The following is a 22,865-nucleotide window of genomic DNA, read 5'->3' on the forward strand; positions in this document are numbered from 1 at the left end:
TTTATTACCAATAAATTAAAGTTTGTTTACGTGTTAACAATTGACTTGTATGCAAATGGGGTCAACTTTTACGACAAGAAAAACAGAACCAGTTATTATAATAACATTTATTCAATAAACGCAGTGTCATTGCCCAGCCTTTATAAATAGTAGAAAATTTACAACCATCGCTGTAATATATTTACTTTATAAAGACCCAAGAATTGACAAATTTAGAATATACAACTTTATCAGTCGTAACAACTTATTTAACCTAAGGCCAAGTCTAGGGTGCAAAAAATTAAACAATATTGATAATACAACTTTTTTAAATATGAAATGTTTTGTAACAAAAGCTTCAAAATACCTTGACCATTGGATTTATTTGAATTGACGTCAAATACAAAACAAACAAGGTTACGTTTGTCGTACCAAGCGATACTGTTCTCTTACATTTCAGTTCACAAGTTATAACACATATTAGAGTCAACATGTACAGCTCAGCGTAGCATTTTATTACTCAAGTTTTTAACTTAAAGTTTAGTTTGGGTGGTTTCAATTAAAACTATGAACAACGCTTTTTTTATCGAAGGAACGACCGATATTGGTGAAATCAAGTATGTAAGAAAAACAAAACCTGATCTAAATGCTTATGCAGCCAGGTAAGTTAAATATTAAAAAGTATTTTTTTAGGAAAACGGCATTTACATTTAACGCTAATAACTTGTATATTTTTAGAAAACGAGAAAACTTTAATGACGTCACTATTACGTGTGGGGGTGTATCAATCCCAGCAAACAAAATGGTTTTGGCTTGCAACAGTCTCTACTTTGAAACAGCTTTCGACGTTCCAGTATGTAAAATTATGTTTACCTAGCAATCTATCATTTCATTAATACACAACATAAAATATGCAAGTTATTAAAATCTAATTTAATTTCTATGCGTATAATCAAAAATTGTTTTCCAAATATCATTTAGATAAAAGAAAGATATTTAAATTCTATAGAAGTTGAAAAAATTGACGCAACATCCATGAGATCAGTTATTAATTATATTTACAACGGAGAAGTTAAAATAAACGCCACCAATGTTTGCCAATTGCTCGATGCTGCTGAATATTTGCAAATAGAAGGTAAACTCTGTCAATATTTGCGAAAAAAATCGCGAGCATACGTTTAAATAATTTTATAAACTTTGTTTGTACCAAATCTTAAATTATTCACAGATTTGAAAAACAAATGCATTTTGTATTTGCAAAAGGCAATTACTTGTCAGAATTGCTTTACTCTTCGCTTATTGGCTGATCGTTACCATAGCGACAGCCTTCGCAATGATGTTAAAGCGTTCATTCGTGACAACTTTGATACAATTCTGTCACGTGATGAGTACAAACAATTAACAGATGAAGAATTTTGTTTCTTGTATTCAGTTTGTCAAAAAGTAAACAACTTTTGTGATTACTAAAAATACCTTTATACATCTAACTTTTAAGTTTTTAACAAATACAGATTGACAAAACGACTTTGTACAAAGCTGTTGTTGAATGGATCAAGTTTAAATTCGACGAACGTAAAGATCGCTTCCTTAAAGTTTTGGAGAAAGTGGATTTAAAATTTCGTGAACTTTCTTTGCAGTTTCTGATCGATAATGCTGTACAAGAGATTTGTATTTTAACTTGAATATTTTAATTTTATATAACTTCTTTTTCATATATTGTCGTTTTAGAAATTTATTCAGAAAAATGAGGTTTATATCGAGATGGTTTGCAATGCAATGAAGATTTTATCACCAAAAGGTAATATTGTAGTTTGATATAAATATCCTTACTGTATACGTTATACTGTAAAACATTATTAATAATAACATATTGTAAGGCTTGTCACATTTTTCATTGCTTTTTAACAAGTAACAAAATGTAACTTAAATAAAAGTTCTGACGTAGCCTATTAAATATACAACAGAAAACTTACTTATCATCGGTGGAAATAATCATTATAATGGAGTTACTCAATACAACATTCCTTCGAACATGTTTACTCAACTACAGGTAAAAATAATGATTAAAAATAGTAGTTATACAATATCTGTATTTATATTTTGCGTTAAAACAGTTTCTGCAATAAAAAGAACTCTTAAAACTTTTTTTTATTTTTAAAAGGAAATTCCAGAAGGCAGGAGAAATCATCGATGTGTAACGTTAAACAATTTTGTTTACGTCATCGGTGGCCTGGTTGACGATAATAAAACTTCACTTGCTACCGTTTTTAGAATAAACATAAATGGAAACCCCCCAACTTAGGAGCAAATTAAATCAATGAACACAGCTAGACATGTCGCGGGCGCAGCAGTTTTAGAAGGTAAGTTACAATTTTAAAACAGCAAAAACTTTAGACTAACTATACATTTGGTCTTCATACAAGTAAGTGTTCAACTATAAGTACCCTTTATTATATTTAGATGTTATTTACGTGGTGGGTGGTTTTTTAAAAAATACAAGTGGAGAATATTACTCGCCAGCCTTGGACGTTTGGAACAACATTAAAGAAATGAATCAGAAAAGATATGGGCTTGAACTTGTCAATTTACAAGGTAGATCAAAAACATGGATTAAGTTCTAATAAATTTTTGTTACAGTTACCTAACAAATGTTCACCAATAGATGCAAGGGTAACTCACGGATTTTTTCAGACAAAAATTGTTTGTAAATACTTTGTAACTTTAAATTATTGCTTTTATTAATTAATCATTTTTCTATATTGAATTCTATCATGTTATCTTTGCCCAGATTATTTATATGCGATCGGTGGTAGTATTCACACAACTGTATTAAACACAGTAGAGAAATACAAACCTAAGGAAAACGAATGGGAATTTACTGCTTTTCTTCAAACCGCACGCAAGTGGTTTGTTGCTACGGCAACCGATGACGCGATTTACGTTATGGGTGAGAACTATTTGTAATACTCATAAATATAGCAATTTATTAGGTTGCAAAATGGTATCAACCACGCAAATATAATTTTACTGTTATTTAAAGCTATTCTTTCTAATTAAATGTTTGTTTTCGGCAATGGCACGAAAAAGAAATTTATTTATAAAATTTTGACTTAAAAAAAGATTTTAGTCAAAAAACCCAAACCCTCAATATACTAAATCTGTAAACTATATAATAAATTTTAAAATCATTTAAATTAAAATGAAAACAACTCTAAATCAAAGGCGGCCACGATGGCGAAAAATCCCTAAAATCAACTGAAAAATATGACGTCATCGGTGACGTATGGACCAACCTTACAGACATGATGTCTGAGAGAGATGGTTTTTCGGGTTGTTTGATTCAAAACAAGATCTACATCGTTGGAGGGTAAATTATAATAGATTTTAACAAAAGTTAATAAAAGATGATGTAATCTTACTTTTAAAATCTAAATTCCTGCGATTCTTAAATAACTTAGTTATATAAAATGTTGAAACAAATGCTAACTGACACGTTATCATCATAGGGTAAACAACGACAAACAAACGGTAAAATCCATCCACAAATACGACACAGAAGAAGACAATTGGATCATTGTTACAAACACAGATGAAAAATACTTTAACCACACAGTTGTTCCTGTTTAAAATACTGTTACTTAATAATTTGATCAATTGAACTAAATAACATTTTGACAAACATTTGCAACTTGATATTTAGGCTTAAAACACTAAATTGCTTCAAAACAAACTATAAAAGTTTTCAACGTAAATTGCACAAACTTTATATATAATTTTGTGTTTACAATTTTACTTAACTTTAGATTATATTATTTTTACTTAGATTTAACTTCTGTATATAATTTAAACATAAATGCACCATTGTCAAAACTAAATATAAAATGAAAAAACAAATGAAGCAAATTATCAAAATCCAAAAATTTAAATATAAACAAACAACAACTTACCTTACTTATTGTCGTATGTTTTATCTTGTAATAAACAACCTTAAATACCTTGTAACCGTTTATAAACTGAATATTACTTTTAACTTTTAACAATCTTAACTTAACTAGCTTTCAAAAGCTTAACTAAATTCTTATAAAGAAAATGAACAACTCAGGAAAGCACAAAGTTGGAAAACAAGTTTTCTGCTTTAGGCTGTTACGTCATATTCTCTTTTATTACGTAACACTCTACTTTATTCGCTCATTTACAATATGCCTGTTAAAAATGTTGGTTTTAAATTTATATGATTTAATTTTAAAAATCATTGTTCAATATTTTTGTAATTGTAAATAATATGAAATATTTAAAAAATTGCAAAACTTTTTAAACTGCTTGGAATACTATTTTATTTAAAGGCGAGCAATAGTGTTACCTGTTAATTATGTTTAACACAAAAAATGTCACTTTTTAAAAATCTTTGGCAAAAATAAATAAATTTTTAAAAGTATAATTTTATATTTAGTACAATACAGTTGCGCAACAAAAAAATACTTCTAGTTTTATTGACTGACGTCATCAATTTGGTTGTAATGACAATGCGGCGTCATCGACATAATTGTATAACAGTTAGATTACATTGTGACGTCATTAAATGCAAATAAGATTCGTTTAACCGCGTGAGGTTAGATTTCGGTTCCGATTCACTATTCGGCACCGGAAAAACAAAGATTTTGTTAAACAAGTAATAGGACCCCTTTACCCAGAACTGGATTATAAAACGGATGCCGAATAATGAACTGGATTTTGAACCTGGTGCTGAATACTGAAGCAGAAATTAATGTCTAAGTTTACGCCGGTAAACGACCATAATATTGGCAGTAATGTTGTAAGAGTTATTGTTCTTTTAACTTATTTTTAATGTCCATGTTAAAACCTGGCTCATTTATTTCTATAATTAGATTTAAATTTAAGTTAATTTATTACCAATAAATTAAAGTTTGTTTCCATGTTAACAATTGACTTGTATGCAAATGGGGTCAACCTTAACGACTAGAAAAACAGAACCAGTTATTATAATAACATTTATTCAATAAACGCAGTGTCATAGCCAAGCCTTTATAAATAGTAGAAAATTGACAACCATCGCTGTATTATATTAATTTTATGGAGACCCAAGAATTGACAAATTTAGAATATACAACTTTATTAATCGTAACAACTTATCTACCATCAACCTCAGGTTAAGTCTAGGGTGCAAAAAATTAAACAATATTGAGAATAAAACTTTTTTAAATATGAAATGTTTTGCAACAAAAGCTTTAAAATACCTTGAACATTGGATTTATTTGAATTGACGTCAAATACAAAGCAAACAAGGTTATGTTTGTCGTACCAAGCGATACTGTTCTCTTACATTTCAGTTCACAAGTTATAACACATATTAGAGTCAACATGTACAGCTCAGCGTAGCATTTTATTACTTAAGTTTTTAACTTAAAGTTTAGTTTGGGTGGTTTCAATTAAAACTATGAACAACGCTTTTTTTATCGAAGGAACGACCGATATTGGTGAAATCAAGTATTTAAGAAAAACAAAACCTGATCTAAATGCTTATGCAGCCAGGTAAGTTAAATGTTTATAAAAATATTTTTTAGGAAAACTCAATTACAGTTTATAATACTAACTTGTATATTTTTTAGAAAACGAGAAAACTTTTACGACGTCACTATTTCGTGTGGGGGTGTATTAATCCCAGCAAACAAAATGGTTTTGGCTTGCAACAGTCTCTACTTTGAAGCAGCTTTCGACGTTCCGGTATGTAAAATTATGTTTACCTAGCAATCTATCATTCTATTAATACACAACATAAAATATGCAAGTTATTAAAATCTAATTTAATTTCTATGCGTATAATGAAAAAAATATTTTCCAAATATCATTTAGATAAAAGAAAGATATTTAAATTCTATAGAAGTTGAAAAAATTGACGCAACATCCATGAGATCAGTTATTGATTATATTTACAACGGAAAAGTTAAAATAAACGCCACCAATGTTTGCCAATTGCTCGATGCTGCTGAATATTTGCAAATAGAAGGTAAACTTTGTCGATATTTGCTTTTGACTAATTTACTAATTTATTATAAATTTTTCTTTGTAACAATTCTCGAATTATTTACAGATTTAAAAAAAGAATGCATTTTGTATTTGCAAAATGCAATTACTTGTCAGAATTGCTTTACTCTTCGCTTATTGGCTGATCGTTACCATAGCGACAGCCTTCGCAATGATGTAAAAGCATTCATTCGTGACAACTTTGATACAATTCTGTCACGTGATGAGTACAAAGAATTAACAGAAGAAGAATTTTGTTTTTTGTGTTTAGTTTGCCAAAAAGTAAACAACTTTTGTGATTACGAAAAATACCTTTAACGTCTACCTTTAAAGTTTTTAATTTTTATAGATTAGCAAAACGACTTTGTACAAAATTGTTGTTGAATGGATCAAGCTTAAATTCGACGAACGTAAAGATCGCTTCCTTGAAGTTTTGGAGAAAGTGGATTTAAAACTAAGTGAACTTTCTTTGCAGTTTCTTATTAATGTTGTTGCACAAGAGGTTGGTATTTTAACCTAAATATTTTAATTTTATATAACTTTACTTTCATAATTTGTCGTTTTAGAAATTTATTCAGAAAAACGATGTTTATATCGAGATGGTTTGCAATGCAATGAAGATTTTATCACCAAAAGGTAATAATATGATGTAAATTAAATAATACCGGCAGCGTGGTGTAGTGGTAAAAACACTTGCTACATCATCATGAGGTCGTGGGTTCAATTCCCACCCCTTTCATGCTGTAGCGCCCTTGAGTAAGGCGCTATAAACGGTATGAACTCCTGTTGAGCTAGCACTCAATCAGCAGCATAATTATCGGGCAATTATAATCTCTATAATATCCCAAACTGCCACCTATAATATCCGAAACTACCACAGGCAACTGGAGACTGGGTGGAGTAACTGATGTTACTCTATGTTTAGGTCGTGCATTCGACCTTCCCACATCTAGAATAAAGATATATACAAAAAAAACCTTACTGTATACGTTATACTGTAAAACGTTATTAATAAAAACATATTGTAAGGTTTGTCACATTTTTCATTGCCTTTTTAACAAGTAACAAAACGTAACTTAAATAAAAGTTATCACGTAGCATTTTAAACATACAACAGAAAACTTACTTATCATCGGTGGAAATTATCGTCACAACAAAGTTACCCAATACAACATTCCTTCCAACAAGTTTACTCAACGACAGGTAGTTACCAGATTATGATAAATTAAGTAATTAAACCTGAATTTCGGCAAGATCGTAAATATTCTGTTTATATAAAAATTAATTTAACAGGAACTTCCGGAAGGCAGAAGATGTCACCGATGCGTGACGTTGAACAATTTTGTTTACGTCATCGGTGGGCAGGCTGACGGTGGTACTCGGCTTGCTACAGTTTATAGAACGACCATTGAGGGAAATCCTCTAACCTGGGAGCAAGTTGAATCAATGAACACAGCTAGAAAAGTCGCAGGAGCAGCAGTTTTAGAAGGTTAGTTGCGTTTAATATAAGTAATAAATAAAAAAATTAGTTTAATTGTTTTTAAACTATATATTTGTATCAATATATTTATTTATAACTAAGCATATCACATGTAGATGTTATTTACGTAATCGGCGGTTCCTCACCGAAAAATGAATCAAGTGGAGAATATTACTTGCCAGCCATGAACGTTTGGAACAACATTAAAGAAATGAGTCAGGAAAGATATGGACATGAGCTTGTTAATTTAAGAAGTAAAACAAAACTTTAATAAGTTTTAATAAATTGTTATTACACTTACTTATTTGTTATTAAACCATAAGTACCAAAGTAGCCTAAAACTCCTTTTAAACAAAAATTGTTTAAAGATACAATATTTGAATTATCTCTATCAATTTAGTCTTTAATATATTGTTCGTTATCATGTAATCTATACCCAGGTTATTTATATGCGATCGGTGGAACTGATGGCAATGGAGTAACCAACACAGTCGAGAAATACAATCCAAAGGAAAACGAATGGGGATTCACCGCCTCCCTACAAACTGCACGCAGGTGGTTTGTTGCTACGGCAACCGATGACGCAATTTACGTTATGGGTGAGAATTATTTGTAATACTCTTAAATATAGCAGTTTATTAGGTAGTAAAGTTGTACTGAACTACGCGAAAAAGATTTTATCGTCATTTGAAAAATATTCTTTCTAATTAAATGTTTGTTTGAGGCAATGGAACAAAAAAGAAATTGATTTATATAATTTTGACTTACAAAAGGAATTTAATCAAAAGGCCTAACCGTCAATACATTAAATGTTATGTATCTGTAAACAATAAAAATAATTTTAAAAATATTTAAATTAAAATGAAAACAATTTTAAATTAAAGGAGGCAACGATGGTGAAAACAAATTAAAATCCATTGAAAAATATGACGTCATCGGTGACGTATGGACCAACCTTACAGATATGATTACCGAGAGAAATAGTTTATCAGGTTGTTTGATTCAAAACAAGATCTACATCGTTGGAGGGTAAGTTGCTATGCTGTCGACTAATAAGTTTACGTTCTAATGATTTGAAAATAACTGAGTTGTATGTTAAAAACACAATAAAATGTTAAAACAAACGCTAGCTAAACCATATGATTATAGGTTAGACAACGACAATCAAAGAGTCAAGTCGATCCACAAATACGACATAGAAGAAGACAATTGGGTCATTGTTACAAACACAGAGGAAGTATACTACAACCACACAGTCGTTTCTTTTTAAAATACTGTTACTCAATAGTTTAACCAATTAACTAATAAATGTTTTAACAAACATTTGCAACTTGATATTCAGGCTTAAAACACTAAATTACTTCAAAACAAACTGTAAAAATTTTCAACGTAAATTGCATAAAATTTTTATTTATTTTTGTTTACAAAATGATTTAATTTTAGAGCTTAATTATTTTTACCACGTTTTAATTTACTAACCGTAAAGCACAAGATTAAAAAACAAGTTTTTCTGCTTTAAGCTGTTACGTCATATTTTTTTTATTACGTAACACTCTTCTTTATTTGTTTTTTTTACAATAAGCCTGTATGAAATGGTTGTTATTAATTTTTATGATTCAATTCAAGTTATAATTTTTGCTATTGTAAATAAATATATTTTTCTATATTACGTGATTGTGCAACTAGATATTAAAATAAAACGAATTATACAAAAATAGCAACCTTAAAAGACCAACTTTTACCTTTTTACATTTTTTAAACTAGATGAAAGATTGGCAATTAAATGTGGTTCAATTTAAAAAAAAATTTTTTGCTAAAAACTTTTTTTTCTAAACTGAAGTTTTCCTAAACTAGTTCCCAAAACTAGTGGCAATGATGCTGTTACTAAATTATCTCAACAAGTTATAATTTGTAAAAAAAGAGACGAAAGAGAACATAAATAATGCCATACATATATAACAACTTAGAGGGTAAGATAATATAACTTTGACTAATTAATTTAAGTTCTAAAGTTTCAAAATAATTTTTGTTGTACAACAACACAAAAAATGTGGAAGAAAACAATTGGGTCATTGTTACAAACACAGAAGAAGAATACTACAACCACACAGTTGTTCCTTTTTAAAATACTGTTACCCAATAATTTGACCAATTAACTATTAAATGTAATAACGAACATTTTCAACTTAAAATTTAGGTTTTAAATTTAAAATACCTAATTAAAATAAACGTGTTTTACAACCAAACACGATTTTCCTATTGTGCTTAAAAAACCTAATTTTTTAAATTCGTGAAACTAAAAGAAAATTTATATAAATTTTAAATTTTTCTTACGCAAAAAAAATTTTATAAATAAATTACTGAAAGATACTATTTATATATTTAGTTTTACCATTCTGTTTAAAAGCTCTAATACAAGCAAAAATAAAAAATAAAAGTTTTATATTTCAAAAATAATAAGTGCAATAGAAATTTAAACATAAAAATTTAAAAACTACAGAAAAAAGAAGTTAAAAAAATATAATGACAAGTCTAGTGTTATATTAAACATAATTTTAAAATAAAAAAAAGGATAAAAAAAACTTACAAAATAAAAAAAACTGTGTTGTTTTATATTTAGTTTCAAAACTTAATAGATTTCTGATTTGTTAAACTTTTATTACTGGGAATAGTTGGTAAAGTTATGCTTGTAATTTGGCGAAAAAGTGTATTTGAACCAAGTTCTAAAAACAAAAAACATCAAATTAATTTTAATAAAAATGTCATTTAATTTAATATTTGTAACTTTCTAATTTATTGAGTTTTGTTTGTAGGTTACATCACCTTATGTATCTTAAAATTTAATAAATGGCATTAATCATTGTTTAAAACTATTAAAATTGTAAGACATCTTTTTTAATTCAAATATTTTTAGCAACTTTAAACCACCCTACAATAGAAGATTAACAAAACAATTCAACTAAGTGTAAGCTAAAAAGCTATTAAAATATTTACTTATAATATGATTAAAACAATAAAATTATTTAGTTTACATCAAGTATAAGAAAGCAGTTAATAAAATGTTAAATTTTTTATAAAACTTACGATTCTGTCTATCCATAGTGCTTAAGCTTTGTGTTAGAGCTTTCATATTAGGGGGTTTACCAATTGATGGGTTAAGAATTAAGGAACTTGAGTTAAATCCAAAACCCTACAAAAATAAATTTAAAGCAAATTTGTGTTATTTAAAAAATGTTTTTGTTTTGTTGTTTATTGTTAAAGCAAATAATTTAGAAGGTGAAGGGTTAGGATTTACATTGTTCAGTTTGTTGAAGAGTTGACTTCTTTTAGTTTCATCATGAAGTTTTTTAGTGATTGCTCGAACCAAATCTCTGGAGTGTTTCAACTTGTAAGCTGAATATATTAGTTAAAGTTTAACAACTAAATATAACTTAAAACCTACCCAATATATTTGTTTAAAAATCTATTATTTTCATTTATTTATTTATTTTGATTTTTCGCGTATTGATAAAAGTAAATAATAAATACGATATACAGTTAATATTCAACAATGTGACGGGAAAAAATGACAAAATCAATTTAGTGATTTAAAACATGCCAAAAGTAATAATGTTTACATAAAGATTTTATAGTATATTATGGCATGGTCACCAAACCCAGAAGAATTTGCATTGGCCGGGAATCGAACCCGCCCTCCCTCCCCGCATGGCAGGCGAGGATTCTATCACTGAACCACCAATTTTGGTAGCCTATAACATCAGCGGCATAATGTAGTTGTTAGAAAACCTTAATTTACAAATGGATATCGCTGGTTCAACCCTTACTTTTTTCTTGTTGTAGCTTTTTTAAGAAAGGTGCTATAACCTTCTGCTCAGCTCAAAACTAACTTATTGGCAAGTAAATTTTCTGGCAATAAGCTTAATAATATTCCTAACTGCAAAAATTAACTTAAGACTGAGCCAGGGTGATATATTTTTACCTGTGTTTTAGTTAGTTGACAGATTTTGCTATAATACTGCACTTTTTTAAAACAAAATACAGAAAAAATAGCTAACATCACTACCCTAAAAAAAATTGTCTTTTTTATAAAATGAAACAACTATATATTAAAAACAAGCAATTTACCTTTAAACCTGGCAATAATATCATGTGTGAAATATGGACAAGAAATCCATTCATCAAAATCATGAATTAGATCAAGAGCTGTAAGACCTTGGTCGTTCTTTAGCCTCACATCAGCCCCTGTTGTTTATAAAAAGATTTAAAAAATTATAAAAATTTCAGTAAAATTTTAACCATATTGCCCCTAACAAACTAGTGTAACAAATAAGGACTTTTCACCTGACTGAATCAAAATGCTCGCTCCTTTAAAGTTGTTAAGTTGCATAGCTCGAAACAGAGCTGATGACCCATTCTCGTTAATGGCATCAATCTTTGCTCCAAACTCTATCAAATTCTCTATCACAACAGTATCACCAAGTAAACCTGTTGCTAGGTGGAGTGAACTGTCAATCAATATATAATCTAAAGTCATATTGTCATAAACCCGGCATTTAATTGTCAACTTAAATGTTGTAATCTTATTATGCCTTTGTATGTAGCTATCTGAACTCTTATTTTTGTACACTTTTACCTTGATATGTGACTTTATTGGTTTAACCAGAAGATGTGAAAAGCAAAGTAGTATTTGTGGTGCTAGTTTATGAATGGTTGAGAATGAATTGTAAGCAATATTAAGCTTAAAACTTGCAGTATGACTTATAAACAATTAATATTAGAGCAAATGTTACAACCAATACATAAACTTACGAATCTCCATCTGAATATTTAAAGTTAACTGAAGCCCCATTTTTAAGTAAAAACTTTGTAGTTTGTCCTCGATCTTCAGGGTTTAGTTCTTGAGATAAAATCTTGAACAAAACTTCATTTGTTTCCCCTTTCTTGAACAGGAAACCTTGATCTACCAACCTGTTGTAAAATTAAAGGCTACATCAAAATTGTAGATGCTATAAAATATTATAGGAGAACATCAAATACTCTGGCTTAGATGTAGGTTATTTTTTCAAATATATTCAACTAATTTATCAGCATTATATGCCTTATAAAATACATTACAAAATGCAAGCAATAAAAGTCTAACTTAAACCCTTTCTGTTGTTTTTAAAACAAAATTATTTGACCGGCAGCATGGTGTAGTGGTTAGAACACTTGCTACACCACACATGAGGTCATTGGATTAATCCCCACTGCTCTCATGCTGTAGCGCCCTTGAGTAAGGCGCTATAAACGGTATAAACTCCTGCTGAGCCAGCACTTAATCAGCAGCATAATTATTGGGCACTTCTAATCTATATTATTCCAAACTCCTACAGGCAACTCACGAATTGGTCGGAGTAACTGATGTTACTCTATGTTTAAGTCGTGCATTAGACTTTCTCACATCGAGGATAAAGATATATACAAAAAAAACAAACTTACCACGCTGCACACTCCAGATGATTTTGTGAAACTGCCAAGCAAGTTAAACTTGGTGGTTGTTCGTTACTTTCTCCACTAATTTGAGCTTTGATAAGATCATCTTCGGTGTTTGTTAATATAAGTTCAATGATGTCCACTCTGCCCTAATAAAGTAAAAACAATGTTTTAAAAAATTCCACTACAAAAGTTTAAGATGTACAGGTTTCAAAATATCTACTTTATATTTAAACAAGTTTGCTCACTATTCTTTTAAATAGCATTCTATAGGTAATAGTGAATAGATTGTAGTAAATGTTTTACTACCATTTATAAATTTCAAACTTAAACAGTTTAAAGTTGGATTGAAGTTACATCATGAAGTCAACAATACCCTAAACTTGTAAAATTTGAAACAAAGTAATGTTTTAAACCATTTTAAATACAGTTAGTCAAACAAAAGTAAATGTATATAGATGTCAAGTCAATAAATAAAATGTAGAAACCTGCATAGCTGCACAGTGTATTGCCATAAGTTGGTTAGAGTTACGATGAATTACATCAATTCCTCTTGACATCTTGAAATAGGAAATTTTAATTTGCGTAAACATGGTTTTAAATAAAATAAAGATTAAAAATAACATTCAGTCAAGTTAATACAAAACCAGATATAAAAAAAAGACTTTATGGTAAGATGTAGACCGGCAGCGTGATGTAGTGGTAAGATTAATCCCCACTGATCCCATGCTGTAGCCCCCTTGAGTAAGGCGCTATAAACGGTATGAACTCCACTGAGCCAGCACTTAATCAGCAGTATAATTATCAGGCAATTATAATCTATAATATCCCAAACTGCCACAGGCAACCCAAAACTAGGTCGGAGTAACTTATGTTACTCTATGTTTATGTCGCGCATTCCACTTTCCCACATCGAGGATAAAGATATTTACAAAAATAAAAGTAGGAATAAGTTGAATAAAAGTTAAAAATTTTAAATAAAACAAGAAATGAATAAACTTACCAAAGTTTGAATTCCATCCAGAAAGCTTGGTTTTTCATTTTCCCCGTAACATCTTATATGAAGAGCAGTGTTTCCCTCTTTATCTACTGAATTAACCTCAGCATTGCTGTCCAGTAATAACTGGAAACATAAAAAAATTAACAATTTCAATAAGCATAATAAACAAAAACAATTTTATTTTTATTTTTTTTTAAATTATGTTCAGGGTTGTCAAATATATTTCTAATTTATTCTTACTTCCAGTGTTTCCAGATCTCGTGCTCTATGAATCGGGGAAGCACCCTGATAGTCTTTTAGGTTTATGTCGACACGAATCTTTAACAATTTCTGAATATAAAATTTTAGTAAAATGCTGATGTTAATATAAAAAAGCTATGAAATATGTGCCCCCAAAAAAAAATTTGGCTTAAAAAACTTGAATCTTCTGAACATTTTCATATTCTATTAAAAAGGGTAAAAAGAAAACTAACTGCAGTAATAGATTATTTAAAAATTGAAATAAAATGACAGAAATTATACTAAATTTAAAAGGTTAAAATCAATTAAAATGTTGAAATTCGTGTCAACTACGGAAATTATTTTCCTTGACTTTATTTTCTGGCCTTAAAATCTTTAGTTCTGCAGTATTAAACATAATGGAAACCTTTTTTAAGATAGTATGAAACAAAATATTTAATCGATAACCTGTTTACATAAAAACTGTATACTTCTCTTTAGGCAAAATTAAGTTTAGATCACTTACCTTAATCAAATCTAGATCATTGAAATATACGGCAGTATGGAGAAGGGTGGAACCTTTAATACATCTGGCACTTGGATCAACCATTTCTCTTATACCCAGCATGTGGTCCTTAACTATTCTTCTTATCGAGGATAAATTTCCTTTGACCACCTGAGGTACTGTGGAGGCCCATAATTGGCCGATGTCTATACAGTTTTAAAAAAATAAATGTGGTAACACAATTACCCATTTATTTAATTTAATAATTATTTTAAATATTAAAAACAAAACCTTGTAAACTTTCTTTCATTTCCTCATGCCTGATAAGATCAAATGCGTTTTGACATTTAAAATTCTGAATCTTTACATTACAACCCCATTCTATAAGAAGCTAAAAAGTAACAAATTAATTAATTAAGGTAAGATGAACAAGGTTTGGAAAAAATTTAATAGTTTTTACTAAATAGAAAATAAAAGTTTTTATTTAATTTTTAACACCTAATGTAAAGTAACAAATTAAAAATAAACAACAAACAAAGAAATAGTAAAATATAACCAAATAATAATACAAGGTATATATCAGCTGTGCTAATACCAAAATTAAGTTAAAATTAATTAAGTTTAATTGGGTCAAAATCTGTATGTTTTTTACGTTTAATTATATCAAATTTTACAATGAAGTTAAACCAACCTGTCCAACATTTTTGTGCAGACTTTCCCCAGCAAAGAACAATGAAGTCCAACCAACATTATTTCTACAATTTACTTTACAACCGCTTTCCAACAAGAACTTACAAATTTCCTGTGTCAAAAACATTAAATTATTGCATATAAATTTGCATATGGTAGATTATAAAACCCTTACAAACTTTTTATTTGAATATATGCCAATGCTTTTTTTAAGTAGTTATTAGAATTTTATGTATTTATCTATTTGCTTAAACTAATATAATAAATATATTAAAAATGCTAAAATTTAAAAAAATTAAAAAGCTTTATTTTAATAGTTAATCAATTAAAAGTAAATAAAACATTTAGTTCAAGTTTTATTTTATTATCAAAACTTACAAAATGACCAAATCTTGCTGCAATATGAAGAACAGAGTTTCCAGAATTCAATTCTTTCGAGGATATAAAATCTGGATGGGAAACACTGAAGAATGTGACCATCTTTTTAACAACATCAAAATCTCCGTCACGAACAGCTTTGAAGAAAAGTCGTTGCCAACGCACAGTGTTGCCAGGAAAAACTTGGTACAAAAAACTAAAAAAATACATTTTATTTTTATTTTTTTTATAAAATTTTAAAACTTTTTCCACATTTCCAAACGAATAAATACCAGGGTTTCCCATTATTTTCATCCAACCACCAGGGGGCAAAATTTGGCAAGGTTCGAGCTTTAATGTAAGGTCTTAAAACTGATCTTGTTTTAAAATTTCTTTTTTTGTTCATTTTTATTAATAACTGATTCTTTAAAATTAATTTTACATTCTTTCTCAATATCTGATAAAAAAGCTACATTAACAATAAGCATTTTTATACAATTCACAATTTTCTTTTTACTTTTAAACTTTAGAAAATAATAACATTAACAGAAAAATAGTATAATATAAAACTAAAATATTATAAGGACCCAAACTTTTATGACCAAAATAACTGCTAACCTAACTATTATTAAAACATTACTATTACAAATAAAATTGAATAGATCTATTCCTGGTAACTATACTTTACTGGCTTACTGGTAAAACTAATAAAATCAAAATTTTACCATGGTTTAAATCCTGTAGATTTAAATACAAAAGAAGCTTATGTATACAAAACTTTATGAATACCAGTCCTTCCTAAAACTAATAACAAACTTGTTTAATTAAAAACATTTTTTTCTCTTTTTTTAAGTCAATTGAAATCTCAAAGGCTTCTTAAGAAACTACTTCAAAACTCAAGTACAAAACTGATATTACTTTTGTGACTTTAAATAATATTTAGCAAATAAAAAACATAATAATAAATAAAAAACGCTTAAAATTTTTAATTTAAAAAAAATCTTTTACAAATAAACAAAAAAGATTATTAACAAACTTAAACATTATATATTTTTGATGGTAAAACATTTAGAATGTTTAAATAAAAACACTTAAAATGATCATTTTTCAAAGATAGGATCAATTAAATTTAATTAACTTACGTTGATCCAGTTTTCAGTGTTTTGTTTCTTGACATGCTTTCCACATAACACTAAATAACAAATAATAAATGTTATAACACTTACTGTACATTACTGAATAAATAAATATATGACATAAAACTTAATTTTTTTAAATAAAATAATAATACATATTTAGTTAGCAATAATTCAATAATACTAAAAATTAGTTATAGCATTTAGCTTAGTAAAATTAATAATTTATTAGTTTAAAAATTTGTGAGCTAAATTTATTAAAGCTTAATAATCCATAGAAATATAATAAATACAACCTCATATTGAGGATAATTCTGAGGTTCAATTACTGATACTTGATCACTTTCCATTCCTAATAATTCTCTGATATTTTTCCCACATTTAGCTCCTGTTATATAAAGTTTATTTTTTATATTGATAAGATATTTAAATATTAGATAACTGCAAGTCAGTATAGCATAGTGTTTGGAGCACAAAATTTCAAGCAAATTTTTACTTTTGACAACCTATATTTTTATCTTTTGGTAATGTCTAACAGAACCTACTTTTTCCATGACAAAAATACAATTTCTAGGTTAACAATCTAGTTATAATTTGGGTCAATAATATACAAAGTTGGCTAAAGCATCAAAACATCAAGGTACTAAAGATATTCTTATACCAAGTAGTGCAATCAACTTTCTTATACATAAATATAAACAAGCTACATACCAGTAAAATCATCCAGAAAATTTTTGCTCTTTTTCACTCTTAACACAATTCTGCGATCAGGCGTACAAGTTTCTTTTTCATAAGCTCGATAAAAACCTGAACCTTGTGTCAACTGAAGATTGATTGCAATCGCCATACACAACTCATTGATTGTCATGTTTCTGTGATGTCATAAATAAAAACTTTATTTAAAATTCCTTGCATTTATTTATGTGAAATCTCACTTTCAGAACCTAAACATAGAGTAACATTTGTTACCACAACCCAGTCTTGAGTTGTCTTTAGTAGTTTGTTATATTATAGATTACACTAGCCTGATATTTAAACTGCTGATTGAGTGTTGGCTCAGCAGAAGTATATAGCTTTCATAGTACCTTTAACATGAACTACAGCTTGAGAGCAGTGGAAATCAAATATTTAGTTAATATTAGTTGTTTAAAAAAAATGTAGTTTTAAAAGTAAGTAAAATTTGGAGAAACAGTTAAACAAACCTTGGTACAGTGACAAGATCAAATCTTTCCTTCATTTTTACTGAAATTATTTTCCTGGTTTCAACTTGAACACTTTTAATATGTTGAACCCATTCGTTGATATATTCAATATCATAAGCCTCCTGTAGATTCTGTTGTTCTGCATTTAAGTTAAATAAGAAAAACATATTGAATAATTTGAGGTATTAAAAACATTTTTAATTGGTAAGTCTTTAAAATTAAATGTATTAGCAAGTATTTTTTTTAAGAGAAACTAGGGGAAAAAAGGTTTGTAAAGGTTAAATAGGCTTTCAAGTCTTTTATTTTAAATTATATTTTTGTAAAAGTTTTATTTTAAATAAAACAGAATTGATGTTTTTTTAAATCTCGCATTAAGTACTCTATTAAAATTTTTTACATATTTATTTATATTTAAATGACAAACCTTTTTGATATTCATCTAATTGGGCCTCCACAGCTTTTTTAGCTTTTAATTCCTGCATTGAATCAAGTTTTTCAGGAAACTTTGAAATTTCTGAATCAGTTTCTTGAATTAGTAACGACAACTCTTTCTGTATAAAAAAAGAAGTAAAATGTGTTAATATTTAATTTAAAAAAAATTTTAATTAACAGTAAGATGGCATATTTAAAAAATGTATTTTAATTAATTAAGTTAGTTAATCCATATTACAAACAATTTATACAAATCAAAATAAAAAACGTTAATAAATTTAAAAAGATTATTTAAACATCCAAGAATTCAAATTTAAACGATTTTAAAATTCAATTACAGACATACCATCTTAAATTTTTAACAAAAAAATAATTTAAAATGTTTTATTTAAAATAATAAAGTTTAAAATACTTACCAGTCTGCTAGTAACAGCTTTTGATTGTTTTAGTTTGAAACAAGACATAAAAAAGAAGCAAAGATAAGCACACACAGATTTGGGATCCGCCTCAGATAAATCCTCAGCTCCCATTGGATTAGAAGCATGCAGCATTTTACCCACAGTGCTTAGCGCTAAATTGATTGTCCATCTAGGAAAGAGAATTAATATAAAAAACAGAAATCTCTAAAAATTAAGTTTTCAAAAAAATATTGTTTAAAATTGATATAATACATAAATAATAGTTCTATTTACTGTTTCTTTTTAAATTACATTCAAGTTTTGGAATGTTAAAATAATCTTCAACTTTCATGTTTTATTTTTATTTTCAATACATTTTCTCGATGTGGAAAGGTCGACTTCATGACCTTAACATAGAGTAACATCAGTTACTCTGACCCAGTCTTAAGTTAACTATTATAGATTATAATTGCCCGATAATTGGGCTGCTGTTTAAGTACTGGCTCAGCAGAAGTTTATACATTACCTGTCATTCAGCATAACTTCTGTAGTGAAGGTGCCAGGAAGAAATGAATTAATTATTCCACACAACGCTCGACTGTCAACCAGATCGTCCAAGCTATAAACATGGAACTTGTGACCTTCTGATACTTTCTGCAAAAACAAAATAATTTGATTACAAGAAATATATTTAAAATTAGTATATTTGCCATATAATTTACCGCAGTAGAACAAATATATCTGATAAAATAACACTTTTTTTTAAATACTTTAGAAAATGTGCATAAAAACATACTTTATTTAATTTAAGTAATTAGAAAACAAACAACATTATATAAAAATAATTATATATACCATAAATAAAAATCAATATTCATAAAAAAAAAACATTTTTTTAACAGTTAAAATATATATAAGTATAAAAACTTAATCATATTTTAGCCACTGGTATTGTATAATTTATTAAAACAGCATTCTTTTGGTAGTTAAAGTGTTGTATTGTGTATTGTTGGTTTAAATGGCTTTGTTATTGTGTTAAAGAATGGCTGAAGGACATTTAAACATTGAAATAAAAGTGATTTGTAATATAATAGCTTGAAATAACAAAGCTGACTCTTTGTAAAGTTTTACAAGTCACAACAATAGATTTGGTATCATAACATTTGAATCACAAATTTTAAATAAGTTTAACTCAGAATATATAAATATTTAAAACAAAAAAATTTTATTTTGTCAAATATATTTATTGTTGTATTTTTCATTGTTTATTGCTTGTTAATGGTAAATTTTTTCGCAAAAACCAAAATTTAAGGCAAGAAGAAAAAATGTCTTATTGAAACTAAAATAATGCTTTTTAATAAATATCAATCTGGTAAATTGAGTAGCATGACAGTAATCTAAGAACGATAAATATATAGATCCCCTTTAAATTAATAAATATAATGTAAATATCCTTCTATAACCCTCCTTTAATTTTTTACTACTTACTTGCAGTTGTGAGTTAATCATCTCCAGAATACATTCATCAGGTGGTGGGTAACTGTACAACCCTCCTCGGGGTCGATTTATTTTTGTGGCTTTCATTTTATCTGCCCCAGGAAACTTCTCATACCCTTAAAAAAATGAAAGTTGATTATAAACATATTTAAACTATCAGTTTTATAATTCGCCCTTTTTTTGTTTCAATATTCTAGTGCACTACTTTTTGTATCATAACTAAAATACCATAAAATATTTATCATATGCAAAAGACATTTATTCTAGAAGATTGTAATTGATCTTGAGGGCTATTTGTTTTAAAGTGATGTAAGCTCTTGGGGGCCTAAAAAAGGGGTAACAGCTCAAAACCCACATTTATTAATTTATTAAAACCTTCGTTTTGGTCCTGAGGTTCTGGAGTAACATCCTCCACAACTTGGGATGCAGATCCAAATCCACTCATCATGGAATCAGCATTCCTCACCACTCTTCTTTTCTTTTTTCTACGAGGTGGTGGCTCTGGTGTCCACTATGATGTCATAAGTTAAGTAATTGTGATTATTTAAAAAAAAACTTAAAGTTAATTTTTTAACCCAATTAAAATGAATTTATTTGTCAAAATATTTACATTTTGTTTTATTTACCAAGTTTATTTTAAAATCCTACATAAATTAACTTTTTATCACACCATACACACTTGAATTCAACTTCAACACCAATAATAAAATGAGTTTTAAAACAACTTCAATTTTTATTGCAACCTTAAATGGAATCTCAGATAAAAGTTTGTCGTCATTTTGTTGCAGAAATTCCATTCTTTCCCAAGTAAACCAAATATCATGAGCCACTAACCTCCACAACAAATCAAAAACCTTCAAAGCAAAGTTTTTGTTTTATTTATTACTTATTATTTAAATGTTATGTTAGACACAAAAGGGTGCTTGTTTTCTTAAAATTCATACCAGTCAATATCCCTGGCTCAAAATTAACATTTTTATTATCAGAATATGGTTGCACTTCACAACTAATATTTGCCTGTGATAGATTACCCAAACACCACAAATAGCAGTTTTAATTCTTTTGTGAGCAATTAAATGGGCATAGATATGATCCCTGAATGACAGTTTTATTGCTATAACCAAAATAATATTTTAAATTACATGATCAGCTGACTTCATGACAACCATCCTGGCATCAATCTTTACATCCTCCTGAATGATCTCGCTCTTCTTTAACTCCTCCACCATCCATTCGATCCTCACAACTTTCTGAGGTTGAGTCAGTCCCTCAAATGATTGCAACTTCTTTAAACTTTTTCCAGTTAAACCTAAAATGGCAAAATTATTAAGATTAATCAAATGGCAAAATTATTAAGATTAAAATAACATAAAACAGTTCTTAAAAATTTTTTAAGATGCATTAGATTAAATTATAAAAGTATTTATTTGAAGGTCATAAAAATGCACATAAAGTTGTTTTTTTTAATAAAATTCAATAAATAACCAAATTTAAAATTTTTAATAACTTGGCATTATTTCAGCTTAAACGTAAGACTTTTAAAACAATAATATTAGGATAATTTTTACAGTATAACAGTTAAAATGGCTTTTAAGATAAGTTTATACTTACTGTGTAAAAGCTCTTGAATATGTGATTCCTTAATAAGATCCAACAAAACATTATTTAATAATGTATCGTAAGGCACCAATCTCAAGTTTGCCCAAGCAGTAAACCCATTTATTCTGGTGCGAAGCGACATAACTTCAAAGGTTAATTCCTACATTTAAATGCCTAAAATATAGTTCTAAAATATACATATAAATTTATATACTAAAAAATACATATAAACTATTTAATACAATGCTGAATTTTTGTTAGCTGTTGTTCTAATTTAAGCATTAAATGATCGATTTTGCAAAGCAAATACAAAACTACGAGAGACGCTTTACAATATTGACATGCTTTTAAAACGAAAAGGGGATCTCCCTGTATGTAAACATTGTAGTATACTTAACACAAATAGTAGAACAAAAGCTTTTGATAATATTTTTAAGATAAACATATATTACATAAATTATTTTTTTCAATATTAGGTTTTTCTAAAATTTTCCACATTAAATAACTAGATTAGACTAGTTTATTAAACTATAAAAGTTCCTAATAGCGTTCACAAAGTTCCAGTTCGATTCTCATTGCTTCCATTACGACAGAGTGCTTTAAATAAAATGCTAACCCGAAATTTGCTGGGCCCTTTTATCAAAAGACTTTTAAACAAACAATAACACCAGACCTTTAACTAAGCTGTCTACTTAAGACATGGTAACAAACGATTAGTGCTATACATGATTTTTTTGTAATGCCACAGCTTTGCTAGTAAATCACAATCAGTATAAGCATTTGTTTTAGGGTTCCTGTAATACATGTTAAATCGAATAAAAACGAAGAATTTTCTGTTGTAAAAACCCTCATTTAGC

The 22,865-nt window shown here is 28.1% G+C and overlaps 4 protein-coding genes and 1 long non-coding RNA gene across 5 annotated transcripts; 4 read left to right on the forward strand and 1 right to left on the reverse strand.

The window, feature by feature from the left end:
* Nucleotides 1-546: 546 nt before the first annotated feature.
* On the forward strand, nucleotides 547-2,281 carry LOC145742649 (kelch-like protein 3). The gene is made up of 8 exons (XM_082560426.1): nucleotides 547-641; nucleotides 718-832; nucleotides 961-1,114; nucleotides 1,208-1,422; nucleotides 1,491-1,634; nucleotides 1,708-1,777; nucleotides 1,944-2,029; nucleotides 2,141-2,281. Exons 1-8 carry the CDS (start codon nucleotides 547-549, stop codon nucleotides 2,279-2,281), a joined length of 1,020 nt encoding a protein of 339 aa, XP_082416552.1.
* On the forward strand, nucleotides 1,938-3,636 carry LOC145741395 (uncharacterized). The gene is made up of 6 exons (XM_082558979.1): nucleotides 1,938-2,029; nucleotides 2,141-2,339; nucleotides 2,440-2,571; nucleotides 2,768-2,926; nucleotides 3,202-3,346; nucleotides 3,486-3,636. Exons 2-6 carry the CDS (start codon nucleotides 2,297-2,299, stop codon nucleotides 3,604-3,606), a joined length of 600 nt encoding a protein of 199 aa, XP_082415105.1. The 5' UTR covers nucleotides 1,938-2,029; nucleotides 2,141-2,296; the 3' UTR covers nucleotides 3,607-3,636.
* Nucleotides 3,637-5,434: 1,798 nt separating this feature from the next.
* On the forward strand, nucleotides 5,435-8,465 carry LOC145742650 (kelch-like protein 7; the record flags this gene model as incomplete). The annotated part of the gene is made up of 11 exons (XM_082560427.1): nucleotides 5,435-5,529; nucleotides 5,607-5,721; nucleotides 5,851-6,004; nucleotides 6,089-6,303; nucleotides 6,371-6,523; nucleotides 6,588-6,657; nucleotides 7,139-7,224; nucleotides 7,315-7,510; nucleotides 7,618-7,755; nucleotides 7,942-8,100; nucleotides 8,386-8,465. Coding segments are annotated over exons 1-11 (1,461 nt in total), but the record flags the coding sequence as incomplete, so codon positions are not given.
* Nucleotides 8,434-8,776, forward strand: LOC145741398 (uncharacterized). Its single transcript, XR_014280931.1, has 2 exons — nucleotides 8,434-8,530; nucleotides 8,651-8,776. It is a non-coding gene; the product is annotated as an uncharacterized LOC145741398 (long non-coding RNA).
* Nucleotides 8,777-10,034: 1,258 nt separating this feature from the next.
* On the reverse strand, nucleotides 10,035-22,154 carry LOC145741865 (uncharacterized). The gene is made up of 26 exons (XM_082559533.1): nucleotides 22,021-22,154; nucleotides 21,552-21,718; nucleotides 21,153-21,263; nucleotides 20,785-20,920; nucleotides 20,401-20,525; nucleotides 19,439-19,566; nucleotides 18,931-19,102; nucleotides 18,507-18,633; nucleotides 18,083-18,221; nucleotides 17,592-17,752; nucleotides 17,177-17,268; nucleotides 16,887-16,936; nucleotides 15,766-15,961; nucleotides 15,389-15,499; nucleotides 14,989-15,088; nucleotides 14,719-14,903; nucleotides 14,214-14,303; nucleotides 13,977-14,096; nucleotides 13,462-13,533; nucleotides 12,980-13,122; nucleotides 12,311-12,469; nucleotides 11,843-12,006; nucleotides 11,627-11,743; nucleotides 10,797-10,894; nucleotides 10,586-10,691; nucleotides 10,035-10,224 (listed from the first exon to the last, which is right to left on the reverse strand). The coding sequence occupies exons 1-26, from the start codon at nucleotides 22,148-22,150 to the stop codon at nucleotides 10,124-10,126; spliced, it is 3,300 nt and encodes a 1,099-aa protein (XP_082415659.1). The 5' UTR covers nucleotides 22,151-22,154; the 3' UTR covers nucleotides 10,035-10,123.
* Nucleotides 22,155-22,865: the final 711 nt, after the last annotated feature.

The sequence above is a fragment of the Corella eumyota genome, chromosome 2 (assembly GCF_963082875.1).
Source record: "Corella eumyota chromosome 2, kaCorEumy4.1, whole genome shotgun sequence".
NCBI lineage: Eukaryota > Metazoa > Chordata > Ascidiacea > Phlebobranchia > Corellidae > Corella > Corella eumyota.

Bases quoted from the DNA above. Each gene is read 5' to 3' on its own strand.
- LOC145741395 (XM_082558979.1), top strand. From the start codon at position 2,297: ATGAACACAGCTAGACATGTCGCGGGCGCAGCAGTTTTAGAAG. The intron at 2,340-2,439 runs GTAAGTTACAAT...TATTATATTTAG, and splicing joins GGGCGCAGCAGTTTTAGAAG to ATGTTATTTACGTGGTGGGT. The intron at 3,347-3,485 runs GTAAATTATAAT...TTATCATCATAG, and splicing joins AAGATCTACATCGTTGGAGG to GGTAAACAACGACAAACAAA.
- LOC145742649 (XM_082560426.1), top strand. From the start codon at position 547: ATGAACAACGCTTTTTTTATCGAAGGAACGACCGATATTGGTGAAATC. The intron at 642-717 runs GTAAGTTAAATA...GTATATTTTTAG, and splicing joins CTAAATGCTTATGCAGCCAG to AAAACGAGAAAACTTTAATG. The intron at 1,778-1,943 runs GTAATATTGTAG...AATATACAACAG, and splicing joins GAAGATTTTATCACCAAAAG to AAAACTTACTTATCATCGGT.
- LOC145741865 (XM_082559533.1), bottom strand. From the start codon at position 22,150: ATGTCGCTTCGCACCAGAATAAATGGGTTTACTGCTTGGGCAAACTTG. The intron at 20,526-20,784 runs GTTTTAATAAAT...CATTTTTTTAAG, and splicing joins ACCTCAGGACCAAAACGAAG to GGTATGAGAAGTTTCCTGGG. The intron at 16,937-17,176 runs GTTGTATTTATT...TTTGTTATTTAG, and splicing joins AGAATTATCCTCAATATGAG to TGTTATGTGGAAAGCATGTC.